The following is a 17647-nucleotide window of genomic DNA, read 5'->3' as shown; positions in this document are numbered from 1 at the left end:
TAGTATGGTTGCATGCTTGATAATTTGTGATGGTTATTAAAGTCCCTCGTTAATTTTATTACTATTTAAACAAATCCATCTGCTATCTTTACAGAGTTGATTTTTTTTCCCCAAGGGAATGCATTTGAACCAGTGTCATCTGCACAAAGTTTTTTCTCTTAAGGTGATTATCCTTCATAGATCCCTTCTGTTGGCTTGTATGTTCTTAAACGTATGGTTTATCTACCTAACCTTTTTGGTTGTGTGCATTCTGAAGTCCTGGGCCTTTATGGGCTTTGGTTTCAAGGTGGAGGTATGCTTGTATGATGTAATTTTGGGGTAAAATTATATTATGTAATTAAATTTTGTGGAAAAGACATTTACTCCAGGAGAGAATGCAGCTTTGTGAAAAACATTAACTAGCCCATCTTTTAGAATTATTAAACTTCTGATTTTTAAATTTCTATGAAGAGAAGAGATATACTTTAAATGTTTCTCATTTAAAAAGCTAAAAAATACTGTGGATAAATTGAATACTGAGGATGAAAAAAATCAATTGGGAGGAATAAAAGTTCTGAATAATTGAGATCATGGTGAAATTTATCAGAATAAACCTCTAGCAATGGTATATGTTGACTGGAAAAGAAAATTAGCTTGAGGAATGTTTTTTTTAAACATTGTCTATGAGGCGCCTGGGTGGCTCAGTGGGTTAAAGCCTCTGCCTTCTGCTCAGGTCATGATCCCAGAGTCCTGGGATCAAGCCCCGGCATCGGGCTCTCTGCTCCGCAGGGAGCCTGCTTCCTCCCCTCTCTCTCTGCCTGCTTGTGATCTCTGTCAAATAAATAAATAAAATCTTTAAAAAAAATAAATAAATAAACATTGTCTAAAAGACTTTTCAAATTTGTAAAATAATTTACAATAAAAATTGAAATAAGGTCTCTAAATGTTTGGGCAGAATGCTCAAATTAATAATGAATTTATAATTGAGGAAAATAGTCTTCCCAAAGAAGGTTTCATATCAGATTTCCCTGAAAAGATTTTATCACTTAAAACTAATAATCATTAATTCAGAAAGGAAAGGAGTCTTAAAGTCTGTTCCTTAATGGGAAACATTTTAGTTTTCAGGATGCAAATTTATAAATTCTTTATTCTTATCATCCCCATTGATGTTAATAGGCATAAAGAAATTGACTTCCACTTCTAATTTACCTTTATTAAAAACAGCTCAATAGAAATAATAGGCATCTAGAAATAAGTTTGTCATTCATTTCTCATGTATCTTTTTTTAGATTTTTGAAGAATTTACAATGAATATTTTAATATAAAACATAGGCTTCCAAGTGTACAGTAATTTCTAAGAAATTTTAAATTTATATTCTTTCTCGCTCTGTGATTTGGGTTTTAATAAGTAAAAAGTAAAATTTCTTAGATGCTTTCTAATTTTCCAATTGTTTTTATTAGGGGAAACTTTGGAGGAACATATTTGGGATAGGAATATCAACATAATAAGACATTAAGGCTAAAAAATTTGAGGTCTTGGTAGTTCTTGCTGTCTTCTTTTAAAAACAATTTAAAAAAATCTAGATTTTTCGGGGCGCCTGGGTGGCTCAGTGGTTTAAGCCTCTGCCTTCAGCTCAGGTCATGATCTCAGAATCCTGGGATCGAGCCCCACATCGGGCTCTCTGCTTAGCAGGGAGCCTGCTTCCCCCTCTCTCTCTCTGCCTGCCTCTCTGCCTACTTGTGATCTCTCTCTGTCTATCAAATAAATAAATAAAAATCTTTAAAAAAAAATCTAGATTTTTCTCATTTTTGGAAGTTTTTGTTTTCCCTCATGAAAGTAGTAACTTATGCTGTTGTCACTGGTGTGCTCATACTTGCTATGGATGTTCCTGTGTTATTTTTCTTACCTTTTACCTTTCTTTTAGTACCATACCCTATTTATTAAGTTACTCTGTTTTTCTTTCATTGCCTTTAATCTCATTTTTTTAAATTAAATCATGTTTCTTCATGAATTTTGCATCTCTTCACAGTTAACCCGGTTGTTTCAAATATTTAAAGATAATATCTATTTACTTCTTAAGAGATGTGAAATTTTAAAAGATTGTGAATTATCAAAGTAAAAGTATTTTTTAAAAAAATATATTTATAAAAGTTACATTTATAAAACTAAGATTTTTCATTGACATTTGGGTATGATAAGATGTGAGAATAATAGATAATTTAGAACTAGTAAATGTTCTACAGTTTATTTAGGAAAGGAAGACAGATGGGACTAATGTATTTTATTGAGGTAAGTTTGGCACTCGTTGCTGGTTTTAGAATAGTTGTAGTTATGAGCTAAACAGAAATTGTGTTGTGCAGTCTTCTAATGATCTTGTGAGTAAAACCTCAATTTCTTTGCTTTATTCAATATTTTAGTTGTTGCACTTGGATTTTTTATGCTCATGGTGCCAGATGTCTGTGACAGATGTTGTTGCCTACTTCTTTTATTAACCTATTTTGCCTTTACATAGCAGATTTGGAAGAAAGTATATATAGTTAGGCTTACCTATAAAGAATGACAAATATTTTATAATATTCTTTGATGGATTATTTCAGTATGTGCTGTTTATGTTATGACTCTTTTCCTTTAAAACTCTTAAATTATTTTTTAAAAACTAGAGTTTTTAAACTCAAAAATAAAACTTAAATTCCTTAAAAGTTACTGTAGTATGTGTTTTAAAAACTTCTGAGAACATTAATATTAAAGAGAGAATTTCAACATTTTAAGAAAAGATAATATCTAATAAAGGAATGTTACACAGATAAAATTGAACTGGTTGATATAACCATACTTTTCTAATTACCTCTGAATCAACATCCCTACCACTTCCAAGTTACGGTAATCCCGACAGCAGATGCTCCTCAGTAGAAGATTTTATTGTTTTTTCCTTTAACCCCCATGACATTTCTTTTGGATGACTTTCCTTGTATTGAACATTATTGTCATTAAAAAAAATTATCATTGTACTGTATAATAATAAGCAGCTGTTTTTACTTCTGAGCATCCAGACGTGAGGCAGGAATCTCTCAGTGAAACAGGTTTCCAGATGCAGGGTTGGCAGCAAATAACTTAAAAATGTAGTCTACTTTGTTAAATCAGATCACAGTTCTGGATATTATAATTGGTATAAGATTATCAGTAGCTGGAAGATTCTTAAAACTTTTTTTTTTTTTTTAGGATTTCTAAATTTTTAAACAAAGGAAGAGACATGTTTTTCTTTTTAAGATGTTTTATTCTTTTTTTTTTTTAAGATATTATTTATTTAGTTGAGAGAGACAGACAGCAAAAGAGAGGAGCAGGGAGGAGAGGGAGAACCAGGCTCCCTCCTGAGCTGGGAGGGTATTGCGGGGCTCCATCCTAAAACACTGGGATCATGACCTGAGCTGAAGGCAGATGCTTAACTGACTGAGCCGCCCAGGTGTCCTAAGATATTTTATTCTTAATAGAGGCTTGGAAAGTTAGGTTTTTTTTTTTTTTTTTAAAACTCTATCACTGTTGCTAGATTTATTCCTTTGTAGATGAAACTTGATAGTCCTTTTAATAACACATGCTTTATGTTGGTTTTAATAACTTTAACCATTTTTGTATTTAATTTTATATACTTCAAATCACCAGACTTTTTCAGTAGTTTGATTAAAAATATATATAATATTAGATATCACGAAGTTTTTTGTGAATGTTGAGAGATTCTTGTTTTAATGTTTATTAGAAATATTAATCAGTTTAGGTAAGTAATCTTAAAAACTCATGACCTTCGTAAATTTAAGTAATAAGCTTTGTATATAAAAGAAAGGAAGGGAACTGCTTTGTGGCTTTGTTTATAGTAACCTGTCATTTTTCAAAAATAATGGTTAAGTATGATGACAAAATAGTCTAAAAGTGGCCTTGGGAAACAGTCTTAAGTTTAATGAATAATTAATAAGTTATTTTAAGTTACATAGTACCTTCTTGGCTTGAGTCCATGTTTTCTTCTTACTGTGTGCTCTTGAGCATTAGATAACAAGGTTGTTAAGTTAAAAACTTAAAAACTTTATAAGGAACAGTATTAAAGAACTAAAAATAATATGTTAAATGGCTTATTAGGTGGGGTGTGTGTGTGTGTGTGTGTATGTATGTATGTATGTATATTATTTCAAGGACATATATTTTCTGTTTACCTGGTACTAGCTTATAAAACGTCATTAGATTCTTGAGTAGATCAGAAAATTAAAGATATAATTGCATACCTTTTTAGTATGTTTTCAGACATTGCTTTTCATAATTTAATCTTAAGTTCACATGAATATAATAAAGAAGAGCCTGGGGTATCATCCTCTAAACAATTCCTGATATATGTCATTTTGGAGATTTACTTAATGGGCTTGTGAAAAATACTAGTATTTATTTTGATTTATGACAGTTGAAGTTAATAGAAACAATAGTAAATTCCCCAAATAGTTATTTGAATGTATAAAGTCAAAACTTTTTTTTTAATTCTCAAAATTAAAAATATGCTCTGACTTGACTTTCACCTTTTTGAAACTTTAGTACTTTGTATCTTAGATACTGATCCACAGCTTTCTTTTAGTGAAATATTGTCAAGCATTATGAAAAGTCTCACTTGAGCTGTTTTAAAGTTTTCCTTTCAGTCTGTCAAATAATCATTCTGTCTTTTTAAAATTTAAAACACTTAGAGTTTATTATTTTTTTTTTTTCAGTTAAGTTAGAAATACCTTAGTAAATGTATTTTTAGAAACATTTTAAGGTCGTGTGGTTTGTCATTGCAGGTTTATCAAGTAGAAGATGTGTGTGAAGAAGAAATGCCTGAAGAGTCAGATGAATGTGTCCGGATGGACAGAACCCCACCACCACCCACATTGTCTCCAGCAGCTATAACTGTGGGGAGAGAAGATTTGACTTCTGAACATCCTTTGTTAGGTAAGGAAATACCTAAATTTTGGAGAATTTTCTATTAGGTAAATGTTAGTAATAAAGTTTAGTAAACTTAATGAAGTTTAATAACTGGAAATAGTATAAAGCTATTGTGTAATTATAACAAAATACAGATAGAATTCAAGATTTTTTTAAAATGAGGAACAGTTAAAACAGTTAATGAGGAGCCACCCAAATAAAAAACATTCTGTAGCATTCTAATTTTTGGAAGTTTGCACAGATATATTTTATATGCCCGTTCAGATTCATGTGTCAAGCTATTGTTTAAAAATTAGAATAAATTAGAATACTTCATTAAAAATTAGAATAAACCAGAGTACTATTAAAAGATTCCAGTTATGCTTTCCAGAAATCACAAAGCATTCTGAGTCATATCTGACATTCTTCATAATTGCTTGTGATCCAGGTGAGTCTGTTTTTAAAAGTCCTCACTTCTTTCCTAGACAGTTCTTAAATTAAACCTCACTAATTTTCACTAGAGACATGGATTAAAAAATTCTTGGCCTTAAGCATTTAAATTTTTATTCATTACTTTAGTGCTACTCATGCTGTGTGCTCCTCACAATGTTAAAGTGACTGTGAATCCTAGGTGTTTTACTAAAACATTAGTATGACCTAGAGCCCAGTGTCTAGGTCCTAAAAAAGACAACAGTCCATGTTAGATTTTTATTTTTATTTATTTAATAAGAACTTTTCTTTCTTTTTTTTTCCCCTTTAAACATGGGGTTCAAACTCATGACCCCAAGATTAAGAGCTGCATGCTCTACTGTTAGATTCTTTAAAAATTTATGAATAATTTATTTTGATTGGGGTTGGCAAACTATAGCTCATGCTTGAAATCTATGGCCCATGAGCTGAGGATGCTTTTAAAATTTTTAAATGGTTGAAAAAAAATAAAAAGAAAAATAATATTTTATGCCACGTGAAAATCATGCTGAATTCAAATTTCATTGTCCATAAAAACATTCTGTACAGGGGCGCCTGGGTGGCTCAGTGGGTTAAAGCCTCTGCCTTAGGCTCAGGTCATGATCCCAGGGTTCTGGGATCGAGCCCCATATCGGGCTCTCTGCTCAGCAGGGAGCCTGCTTCCCTTCCTCTCTTTCTGCCTGCCTCTCTGCCTACCTGTGATCTCTGTCTGTCAAATAAATAAATAAAATCCTAAAAAAAAAAATTCTGTATAACACAGCTGCCTTTACTTATTTGAACATTGTCTTTACTTTTGCATTACTGTGGCAAAGAAGAGTAGTTGCAGAGCCCATATAGCTCTTCATAGAAAGAAGAGCTGACCCTTGACCCAGATAATCCTAACCTTGATTCAGTCTTCCTTGTAAGTATTCAGTTCTCCTGAACTCCTCATGGCCCTTGTGATTATTTACAGTAAACAAGAACTACCATCACCTAAGTGGAAACAAACTGTAACAGGACATTGACTTTGCTACCAAAGATACCCTTGCCCCCTCTCTCTTTTTTCCAAGTGTGCCAGTGCTCTAACCCTTCCCTTCTCTCTGATTTCCTTCCTTACTATCAGTGTGAATCTCTGGAAAGCACAGAAGGGGGAAAATTACTTTTCTTCCAATATTTTCTCCCTGCTGAGAAATAGAAAATGTTTAGTCAGTAAAATGATATAAAATGTTTAAGACAAGTTTAATACTGTTGCCTGTGTTTATTCATAGTAATACCACAAAAGATAGATTTAGGAAAATCTATAGTATTAAATCTTTGTAGTTTCTCTGAACTGAAAATGGATTTAATGTTGCTGCAGATTGCCTGGAGTTTGATTTAACGGCAGAAATAAAAGTTTAATTAGATACTAACCTTGCATTGTGAGCATGATTTAATTACCTAAAAAGCATTATTAATGGTAACACAAAGAAAATTTAAACATTTCTGAAATATTGGAACACAAAAACATCTTCATTTTTTTTCCTCAAGAATTCAGGGCAAGATCCTGTCAGGCAAATCCCTCTGGCTAAATTGTCTGAGTACAATGCAGACTTCTGAATGTTCCTATAATTTACTTCATACTTACTACAGTGTGTATGAGGGGTAAAGCAAGCACAAATTGACTTTTAGAATAACTTTTATTAAATCATGAAATAAACTGACTTGCAAAAATAGAGGGATTTTTTTCCATCCAGTATTCAGTTTTCATAAATCTTTAAAAATTTTTTAGAATTGAAAAGCATCCATTAAAAAGGGTGGAAAAAGCTCATAGATCTTGTTTAGAAAATGAGACTGTGAATAGGCAGAGCTCTGTCAGTTGTGTTTTCTCTCCTAGTTACCTTAAATCTAGTGAGTGTAATAATTGTGTTTTTGTTCTACTGTAATGCATCAGTGTTTGTCTTATGTTTTATTTTAACAGCTGATTATACACTGGCAAGTAACAGCTAATAGCTTCTTCAAAAAGTCAGTAACTTACAGCTCTAGTTTTAACAACAGTGAGGATGTTAGAAGATGGGCGCATATGATCTAAAAATTAGTTAGAACATACACCAAGCAGTATTTTCTTAACAAACCATATTCTACTTGACACAGCTATACATATATTTAAAGCTTTTATTTATTTATTTGACAGAGGGACAGAGGGAGGGCACAAGGTGGGGGGAGGTGCTGAGGGAGAGGGAATCTCAAGCAGATTCTGTTGAGCTGGGAGCCTGACATATGGGGCTCAATGTCACAACCCTGAGATCATGATCTGAGCCAAAACTAAGAGTCAAATGCTTAACAGATTGAGCCACCCAGGTGTCCTAAGGTGACTTTTATTTCTAAAATAACAAAGTATCTATAAATCTGTAAGGGACATTAAAATTTTATCTTATTTTTCAGTATCCCAAAGATTTATATTATCCTTCAAACAGAAAAAAATACCTTTCAGTCCCATGTTAGAGTTTTATAATTTTTATCCCTTTTCCTCTAGGAGTAAATGTGAAGATTTGGTATGTAGAATAGGATTTTCCTGGAGTTCTCCAGTTTGGTAAAGCAGGTGTACAATACTGTATTTGTTCCCCAAATCAGCAAACTAGCATTTTCTGTTGACTTTCTTGTTTAGTTTTTAATAAGGGATTGTGTAATTTTAAACTGTTTTTCCAGTGTAAGTTACCTTGGTGGATTATTTGATATGGCATTAATAAATGCCATATAATAGTGCTGTGATAAGCTATATTATGATATTAATCACAGTTTGAGTGTGAATTGTTAGAGCTTTTCCATTTCTGAGATTATACAGGTAATCAGTACACTATTTTCTTAGCTGAAACTTTATTATTTAGGGATTCTTATTCTCTACCCAACTGGGCTGTATTTTGAGCATCTTTGATAGTGATGTTAACCCTTTCCTTAAGTGGAGAAGAGTTACCCCAGCAATTAAGGGCACTGTCTGAAGAACTGACCCCCTGGGTTAGTATCCCAGCTCCATTACATAATTAGTTGTGTGTCCTTGGGTAAGTTACTTTATTTTTCTGTTTCCATACTATGAAATGGAGATAACAACAGTACCTACTCTTGGGCTAGTTTTGAGAGTTAAATGAGTTACAGGATGTGAGGCATTTACACAGTACCTGGCATGTTCAGTAAGTTGTAGTATTATCTTGAGACAGGCTGTTTTTTTGTTACTTTTTTTAGACATCTGTAATCATGGATATTTTTAGCTGCCAACTGGTTCCATCTATTCTCTTTAGTACATCAGTCAGTGAAAGTTTGGTGCTGTCATATGGGTAGGTAAAGTCTGTCATAGGCTGTGGGGTCTCTCTTATTGTGGTCTTCAGAGGTTGAAGGGGATGGATCACAGTGATCCAACCCGATATTTTGCAGTTGCCTGATATTAAAGTGCTCCCCCAAACTGACATACACAGTGTCACTGAAGAGTTGTTAAAAAAAATTGTGCATGGATTTGGATTAGCCTTACTACATGAAATAAAGATGATGCTCTGTAATCCTGTAAAAATCTCTACTTATTCTGTGGATTTGATGATCCTTTTTTATTTGTGTACTTTCAGAGTACTTTTCCCCCCATGCATCTGGAATATATAAACAGGAACATAGGGAATTTAATATTTGTGTAGCTTGAAATTTTTTTAAAAAGCAGCAGTTTTCATAATCATTCTTAAATTGACATTCTTTTTTTTTTTTTAATTGACATTCTAAAACACTTTTCATATCTTACAGGAACAGTTCTTTTAATCAGGGTTGGAACAATCACTTTGAGCAAGTTATTCCTTTCTGTAAAGTGGGGATAGTAGTAGCTTCTATCTCATGAGATTAAATAAAGTTCTTAGAATGTTTTTTTAAAGCACCAGATGTAGACTTTTATTGTTAATAATGTTTATTCTGGAATTTTTTTTCTTACTTGCTGCACAGAATGCTAAAGATAAGAAAATGACTTTTTGTTTCAGAGCAAGTGGAATTACCTGCTGTGGCATCAGTCAGTGCTTCAGTAATTAAATCTCCGTCAGATCCTTCACATGTTTCTGTTCCTCCACCTCCACTCTTACTTCCAGCTGCTACCACAAGGAGTAATAGTACGTCGGTGCCCAGCAGCATTCCCAGTATAGAAAACAAACCTCCACAGGCTATTGTTAAACCACAGATCTTAACCCATGTTATTGAAGGCTTTGTGATTCAGGAGGGATTGGAGCCATTTCCTGTAAGTAGTAAGCAAATTTGTATTTTTTCAGTTATTCAAGTGGCATTATCTTTAAATGTAGTATATTTGTTCTTTAATAAAATGCTAATAATTTTATTTCAAAAAAGTTGTCAATCTCTTATTTAGAATTTTTCTATGTTATTTATATATTTCTAGAATTTTTATGCTAGCTATATATAAACTAAGGAAAAAATTTTCAGGATATTAAGGATATCAATTTTATAATTTTTAGAGAAAGATAATGGGAAGTTTACTCCAGTAAAATAAATTTTTTTTCTTTTTTTAAGAGGACTGAAATGACACCTAAAGTACATTATTTTTTTAAAAAATGATGTTTCTTATATAATGCATACTTTGTGAACTTTAACTTGAGTGCATAAAATAATAATTTCCCAATGATCTGATACTTCTGAAGTTACCCAGTTGATGGTTTATAATTAGCAAGTAGATTTTCTCATTCTTAAATCTCAGCCTTCAGTCAAATTTTTAAAATGCCTTAAAATCTTCACTTCACGTTGGAGATGTTATTTCTGTCACCGTAAGTCTTATAAGTTGAGACTAGCTGTATATAATTTATATGCTAATATCTAGAGATGAATATTTTTCCATAGAAAATAAATCAAAGACAAGTGGCCAAAGTCAAAGCCAAAATCTAAGACAAGAAAACAAAACAATTCATTTCAAAGGCATTTTATACCCATTTTTTTAGATTCATGGGTAGTGAAGATTTTGCATTGTGTTCGCAGGTTGCCTCATCATTTGCTCTTATATTCAATTACTGTGTTTTAAATTTGGATCTCCTATAAGAATTCTGAGAGTGGAGCAATAGTCTTTTTTCCCTGCTCCTCAGAGTTTGGATCTTGACAGTGCTGCATACAGTAACCTTTGTTAAGTCACTCAACCTTTATGATTTTAAGTTTGGCTCATCTGGCAAGCAGAGATGATACTTGGCTGTGAGGGTTATTGTGAGGATTAGATGTGCACACGTTGTTCTGTGTAATTCCTGGCACTTGTACCCATAGCTTCTATTATTAACAGTGACAGTTACAACTTTTTTTCTGATTACAAAATTAATAATGTATTATTTTAAATGGAAAATACGGGAAATATACAGAGCAGATAATTCCCAATAACACCACATGTGTATTTTTTTACATACATATTTCATATGATCAAGATTACTATATATATAGTTCTGCTTCTGTCACTTAGGATATTTAGAGCTTTTGTTTTCTTGTATGATTAATAGTACTTTGGAAACATTTTGAAAGGTTACATAATACTCCACTTTATGGAAACCACAATTTATGTAATCCTTGCATTATTGTTAGACATTTTAGGTTTCCATATTTAGTAATTAGTTTAGCACGAATTCCTAGAAGTACAGATATTGAATCACATTACATATGTATTCATAAGGCTCATGATATATATTGCCAAATTATTTTCTGGAAAGATTACTTATTTGCGGGATGCCTGGGTGGCTCAGTGGGTTAAACCTCTGCCTTCAGCTCAGGTCATCATCCCAGGGTCCTGGCATCGAGTCCCACATTGGGCTCTTTGCTCAGCGGGAAGCCTGCTTCCCCCTCTCTGCCTGCCTCTCTGCCTACTTGTGATCTCTGTCTGTCAAATAAATAAAATCTTTTTAAAAAAAAGATAACTTATTTGCTTTATTTTTATTTTTAAAGATTTTATTTTTAAGTAATCTCTACACCCAATGTGGGACTCAAACTCACAACCCCAGGATCAAGAATTATATGCTCCTCTGACAGGGGCTACTAGTTGCTCCTGGGAAGATTATTTAAATACAGTCTCACACCAAAGTGTAAACTCTTAGCAGCACTGAGTATTACAGTTTCTTCAGCAATACCCTTTGCAAATTTTACTTGAGGTATATTAAATATACTAACTGAAATGAACAAAATTTAAGAGTTCATGGTGGATAATTCTCTGAAGTTAAACGTAGAAATTTACAATAAGCTATCATTCACCATCTGTGTCAGATATTGAAGACTTAACCAGCATTCTTAAAGGAGGTTCTATTTCAAATTTGCTAAAGGTTGACTTGCAAATCAGTAAATATTTTTGGTCTGGATTGTTTTTGCTGAAAAAATTTCTAAAGTAGTATTTATGACTTAACCAAGTATATTGAATTATAAGTATTTTGTTAACTAATTTTCATGTTAATGTTTGAGGATTTTTCCATTTCTTTTTGTGATTATAATGGATTAGGTTGCTGAACTAGGAGTCAGGAGACCTAAGTTCTAGTCCTGATTCTGCTTTTGTAAAGAAACCACCTAAACACTAACATTAGTTCACTTATCTTTAAAGTAGATACAGTAGTGATCTATCTTAAAGAGATAACCCTAGGAGTAAAAAGCTTTGTGCATGAAAAATAAATCTTAAAAGTTGTTGCACGGGGGCACCTGGGTGGCTCAGTGGGTTAAGCCTCTGCCTTCGGCCCGGGTCATGATCCCAGGGTCCTGGGATCGGCCCCCGCGTCTGGCTCTTTGCTCAGCGGGGAGCCTGCTACCCTTCCTCTCTCTCTGCCTGCCTCTCTGCCTACTTGTCGTCTCTGTCTGTCAAATGAATAAAATCTTTAAAAAAAAAAAAGTTGTTGCACGAAGAAAATAAGGATACTGGCTAATCAAAATTTATTACAGATTTTTATTATTTATTTATTTATTTTTAAAAATACTTACTTTGTTCAGTGAGAAAAAGAGCATGATCTAGCACAGGGGTTGGGTGAAAGGGGTCAAGGGAGAGGGAGAGAGAATCGTAGGCAGACTCCATGCTGAGTGTGGAGCCCCAGAGCAGGGCTTGATCTGATCTTATGACCCTGAGATCATGACCTGGCTGAAACCGAGTCAGATGCCTGACTGCGCCACCCAGGTGCTCCTATTACTGCATTTTAAAGACATTTTAAACTACTTGCCTAAACTAGGACACTAGGTTCCATTTGACACGAGACTTTGAAGCATCCGTAGTGCTGATGACTTGAATTACAAACTGTTGATGTCCAGATTGCCTAAAATTTTCTTAAGGAATAAAGCACTTAGTGAATCAGTTCAGCTGATCAGTTGAACGAGTAAATTAGCACAGATACTATCGATTCCAAGAGGGTTTTTAACCAAGTTATTTCTGAAAGTCCTCTTAAAAGATTATTTTTTTCTCTTTTTCTTTTAAAGGTAAGTCGTTCATCCTTGCTAATAGAACAGCCTGTGAAAAAAAGGCCTCTTTTGGATAATCAGGTGATAAATTCTGTATGTGTTCAGCCAGAGCTACAGAATAATACAAAGCATGCAGATAATTCATCTGACACAGAGATGGAAGACATGATTGCTGAAGGTTTGTGGATTTTACCTAAGATACTGTTTAAATTAACTTTGACTTCTACCATTTGAAACAGGATATGGATTTTTATTCTACACTTATTTTCATACTCTAGGAAGCTGTTCACTTTTTATTATTACATAATGCATTATTTAACTAAAGTAAATGAAAAGCTAATCAGGCTTTTAATGGTTACATCATTCAAATAGAAAGATTGATGTTTAATTTGCATAATGTCAATTTGACTTTTGAAGGAGTGTGGGAGGGAAAGTTCTACAATGTATGAAAGTAATTTAGAATTTTAGCATCAAAGCAATCAGTTCTCTTTTTTTCCTAAGCAGAGTTAACTAAGTGTTTTACTGAGTTTGCTTAAAAATTTAAAGCTCTTGGGTTGTTTGGTTTTAGACTTTTCTGTATCCTGATGTTTGATGTCAGGTAGGTGTTACAGTTGTATTAAGGATCTACTTGTCAATCAAGAGGTGATTAAATTTGTTCAAAGAGGAAAATATCACTAAATCTTAATGTCACGAGATTTCCTTTTTTTTTTTTTTTTTTTAAGATTTTATTTATTTATTTGACACAGAGACAGTGAAAGAAGGAATACAAGCAGTGGGTGTGGGAAAGGGAGAAGCAGGCTTCCTGCCGAGCAGGGAGCCTTTGGGATCACCACCTGAGCGGAAGGAAGGCAGACGCTTAACTACTGAGCCACTCAGGTGCCCCCAGAGATTCCTTCTTTATAGATGTCAGTATAATAGTGAAATACCCCAGAAAAGTCAGTTGTATACAAAATGACTATAGGAAAACAAACACCAATAAATGCAGAAGTGATATATTTTATTTTTCATTGATTCTGATCATGGCCCTATAATTGTGATAAAGTTTAGTCAAATAGCATTTGGTATAGCCAGAGGGCTCTACAGTAGTGATTTAATTAATATCTATGTCTAAGTAATTATCCTTAATATCTTAGTATATTTCATGTAAAATTAATTTTCACATGTTTATTGAGCATATACTGTATGCGCCTATACTTTGGAAATAGTATGCTTATAAACAAAATAGTCTTTGCCCATGGTTTTTCTGTTTCTTCAAAGCAAGGCACCTCTGTCATTGTCAGTAAGTTATAAACTGTTGAAATGTATTCATTACTGGTTTACCTTTTATTTGAACTGCAAAGAGTATGATAGTAGTATAAAATTTGGTTTTTTACTTCTAACTTGTATTGAGATCACTGTGATTTTTTTCACTTTAAAAGAATGTTAACAATGAAAAATTTCAAACATACATAAATTAGAATTCTATAATGACTCCTCGCTCACCCAGACTCAACATTGTTACCCAATTTCAAACATTATTTTTGCCATTCTAGCTTCATCTACCCCTTTTGTTTTCCTCCCTCCATTCCCCCTTCTCTTTCTCTATTGCCTTTCTCTTTATCTTTTCTTCCCTCCTTTCTGTTAAAAAAAAAAATTCATAGTCCTCATTTCATTTCACTGGTATATAATTCATTGTGCATTTCTAAAAAAATGCATTTTCTTATGTAACTATAATGCTACATCACACAAAACAATATTAACAGTAGTTCTTTAGGGTCATCTTGTACCTGGTTCATATTGAGATTTCCTTAATTATATAATTGTGTAAATTGTTATAAATATCCTCTTATAGTTATTTTTCAAATCAGTATCTAGACAGTGAATACATTTTGGCTTTTATTATGAACTTAATTTCATTTAATTCCTGAATACTTTGTTATGCATAGTATTTTATCTGAGAAAATGTTTCATTTGAGATGAAGAGTAGTAAAGGTGAATATGCAGGGTTGTTTTTTTTTTTTTTCTCTTTTTTTCATTGTGGGAATGGTCAAAGGGAGAAGGAGAGAGAATTTCATGCAGGCTCTATCTCTGGCACGGGGCCTAATTCGAGGCTTGATCTCACAACCCCAGGAGCATGACCTGAGCCAAAACCAAGTGTCAGATGCTTAGCTGACTGAGCTACCCAGGTGCCCTGAAGGGATTTTTTTTTCCTTGCCTATAACTACAGGAAGTGTATAAATGAAAGTTCTAAGCTAGAAAGCATATATAATATGCCCTATTGTGTGTACACATTGGAGAAAAATGGAAAACTGGTTAGGAAGCTTCACAGCATATGTCATGATACTCATGGTTTATAATATAATAGACATACAGCCTATGTTAGACTGTGGTTGAACCTGAGAGGAGCTTTTGATCTTGTAGGAACTAGTGAATTTAAGATAACTAAGGAGTAACATGTGGTAAGTTTTAAATGAATTGTATAGATGGTAAGAACTTGGGACCTAAAAACTGATTTTAAAACCAGTTGAGATCAACCATGCTGTGGTTTTAAAACCACAATGAGGTATCTCCTCACATCAGTCAAAATGGCTAGTATCAAAAAGACAAGAAATAGCAAGTGTTGGAGAGAATGTGGAGAGGGAGCCTTCATGCACAGTTGATGACAATGTAAATTAGTGCAGCCACTCTGGAGAATAGTATAGTGGTTCCTCAGAAAACTAAAATAAGATGTACCATATTAATTCCACTTCTGGGTATTTACCCAAAGAAAATGAAAACACGAATTTAAAAAGATATATGTACCCCTATGTTTACTGCAGCATTATTTATAGTAGCCAAGATATGGAAGCAACCTAAGTGTCCATCATCAATAGATGAATGAATGAAGAAGATGCGGTATATATTCACAATGGAGTATTTCTCAGCCATAAAAAAGAATGCAATCTGCCATCTGTGACAACATGGATGGACCTATAGGGTATTATGCTAAATGAGATAAGCCATACTGAGCAAGACAAATACCCTGTGATTTCACTTATATGTGGAATCTAAAAAATAAGACAAGCAAACAAATAACAATAGAAGGAAGCAGACTTATGAGTATGGAGAACAAACTGGTAGTTGCCGAAGGAGAGAGGGTGAGAGGATGGGTGAAATTGGAGAAGGAGATTAAAAGGTACAAACTTCCAGTTATAAATAAGTCACAGGGTTGAAAAGTATACAGGATAGAGAATATAGGGACTAATATTGTAATATACTTGTAACAAGTATTTCATAATGAATATAATTGATGAATGACTACCTTTTGCACCAAAGAGTCCTTTTAAATGTTACGTGTCAAGTATATTTCAATTTAAAAAAACCTGGTTGATGGAATGTTCTGAATGTGTCTGTTAAATCCACCAGATCCAGTATGTCATTACTGTCGATTATATCCTTTATGTTTGTTATTAACTGTTTTATGTATTTGGGTGCTCCTTGTTGGGTGCATAAATAATTACAGTTGTTATATCTTCTTGTTGAATTGTCCCTTTCATTATAGTGTCCTTTGTCTCTTCTTAGAGTCTTTGTTGTAAAGTCTCTTTTATCTGATTGCTGTCCCAGCTTTCTTTTGACATCCATTTGCATGATGAATGTTTCTCCATCCCCTCCCTTTCAATCTACAGGTGTCTGGTGTCTTTCTGTCTGACATGAGTCTGTTGTAGGCAGCGTATAAATAGGTCTTGTTTTTTATCCACTTTGTCATCCTACGTCTTTTGATTGAAGAGTTTAGTCCAGTTACATTCAAAGTAATTATTGATAGACATGTACTTATTGCTGTTTTGTTACTTGTTTTATGGTTGTTTCTGTAGAGCACTTGAAAATAATGCAAACTGGTACAACCACCATGGGAAACTGTATGGAGTTTCTTGAAAAAATTAAAAATAGAACTACTCTATAGTCCACTAATAGCACTATTAGGTGTTTACCCCCAAAAAACAAAACCACTAATTCAGAAGGATACATGCACCCCTGTGTTTATTGAATTATTATTTACAATAGCCAAACTATGAAAGCAGCCCGTGTCCATCAATGGATGAATGGATAAAGAAGATGTGGTATATACATATAATGGAATATTACTCAGCCATAAAAAGAATGAAATCTTGCCATTACAGCAACATGGATAGAGTTAGAATATAATGCTGTGTAACATGAGTGAGAGACAGACAGATACCAGACCTCACTCATGTGGAATTTAACGAACAAACAAACAAAGGGAAAAAAGAAAGACCAAGAAACAAACTCTTAACTATAGAGAACAAACTGGCTACCAGAAGGGAGGTAGGTGAAATAATGATGGGGATTAAAGAATATGCTTATTGTAGTGGAAAACAACGACAACAAACCTGGCTTTGTTGCCAGTTTCCTTTAGATATGGGATTTGACCTGGGTCTTGGATGATAAAACATAGATAACAAACAGGAAGAACCTTTCAGGTTGGAACCGTGAATAAATGTACAAAGGCTGTTCACATAACTCTAGCAGGGGACAGCGAGGAGTAGACCATGGGCTTAGAGAAATAGAAGTTAGACTGATAAAATCAGATTCTAGAGTATTTTAGATATTTGACCGAGTTGTTAGGAGTTATCTTGTCAAGAGGATGGTTGCTGAAGATTTTTTTTTTTAAGATTTTATTTATTTATTTGACAGCCAGAGATCACAAGTAGGCAGAGAGGCAGGCAGAGAGAGAGAGAGAGAGAGAGAGAAGGAAGCAGGCTTCCTGCAGAGCAGAGAGCCCAATGCGGGGCTCGATCCCAGGACCCTGGGATCATGACCTGAGCCGAAGGCAGAGGCTTGTTAACCCACTGAGCCACCCAGGCGCCCTGGTTGCTGAAGATTTTTAGACAGATTAATGAAAAG

The 17647-nt window shown here is 33.7% G+C and overlaps 2 protein-coding genes across 25 annotated transcripts in view; one reads left to right on the top strand and one right to left on the bottom strand.

The window, feature by feature from the left end:
- PHC3 (polyhomeotic homolog 3) overlaps positions 1-17647 on the top strand; it is a 79072-nt gene that overhangs the window by 40850 nt on the left and 20575 nt on the right. For 13 of the 22 annotated variants that reach the window (XR_014314406.1, XR_014314407.1, XR_014314409.1 and 10 more), the window contains 3 exons: positions 4789-4939; positions 9346-9596; positions 12785-12944. Coding sequence is in view for 8 of the 22 variants with exons in the window: in XM_082741949.1 (XP_082598075.1) it covers positions 4789-4939; positions 9346-9596; positions 12785-12944 (562 nt within the window). In the remaining 14 variants the exon portion in view is untranslated. Of the gene's footprint in view, positions 1-115; positions 164-4788; positions 4940-9345; positions 9597-12784; positions 12945-17647 lie in introns of all 22 variants that reach the window. The other 9 variants (XR_014314408.1, XR_014314416.1, XR_014314417.1 and 6 more) reach the window with 1 other exon arrangement.
- GPR160 (G protein-coupled receptor 160) overlaps positions 9258-17647 on the bottom strand; it is a 70922-nt gene continuing 62532 nt past the window's right edge. For all 3 annotated transcript variants that reach the window (XR_014314457.1, XR_014314458.1, XR_014314459.1), the window contains one exon: positions 9258-9594. The gene's annotated coding sequence lies outside the window, so the exon portion shown is untranslated. The remainder of the gene's footprint in view (positions 9595-17647) is intronic.

Source organism: Mustela nivalis (assembly GCF_964662115.1).
Source record: "Mustela nivalis genome assembly, chromosome: 1".
Lineage (NCBI taxonomy): Eukaryota > Metazoa > Chordata > Mammalia > Carnivora > Mustelidae > Mustela > Mustela nivalis.
Note: the sequence above shows the minus strand (reverse complement) of the source record. Positions and strands in the feature narration are given on the sequence as shown.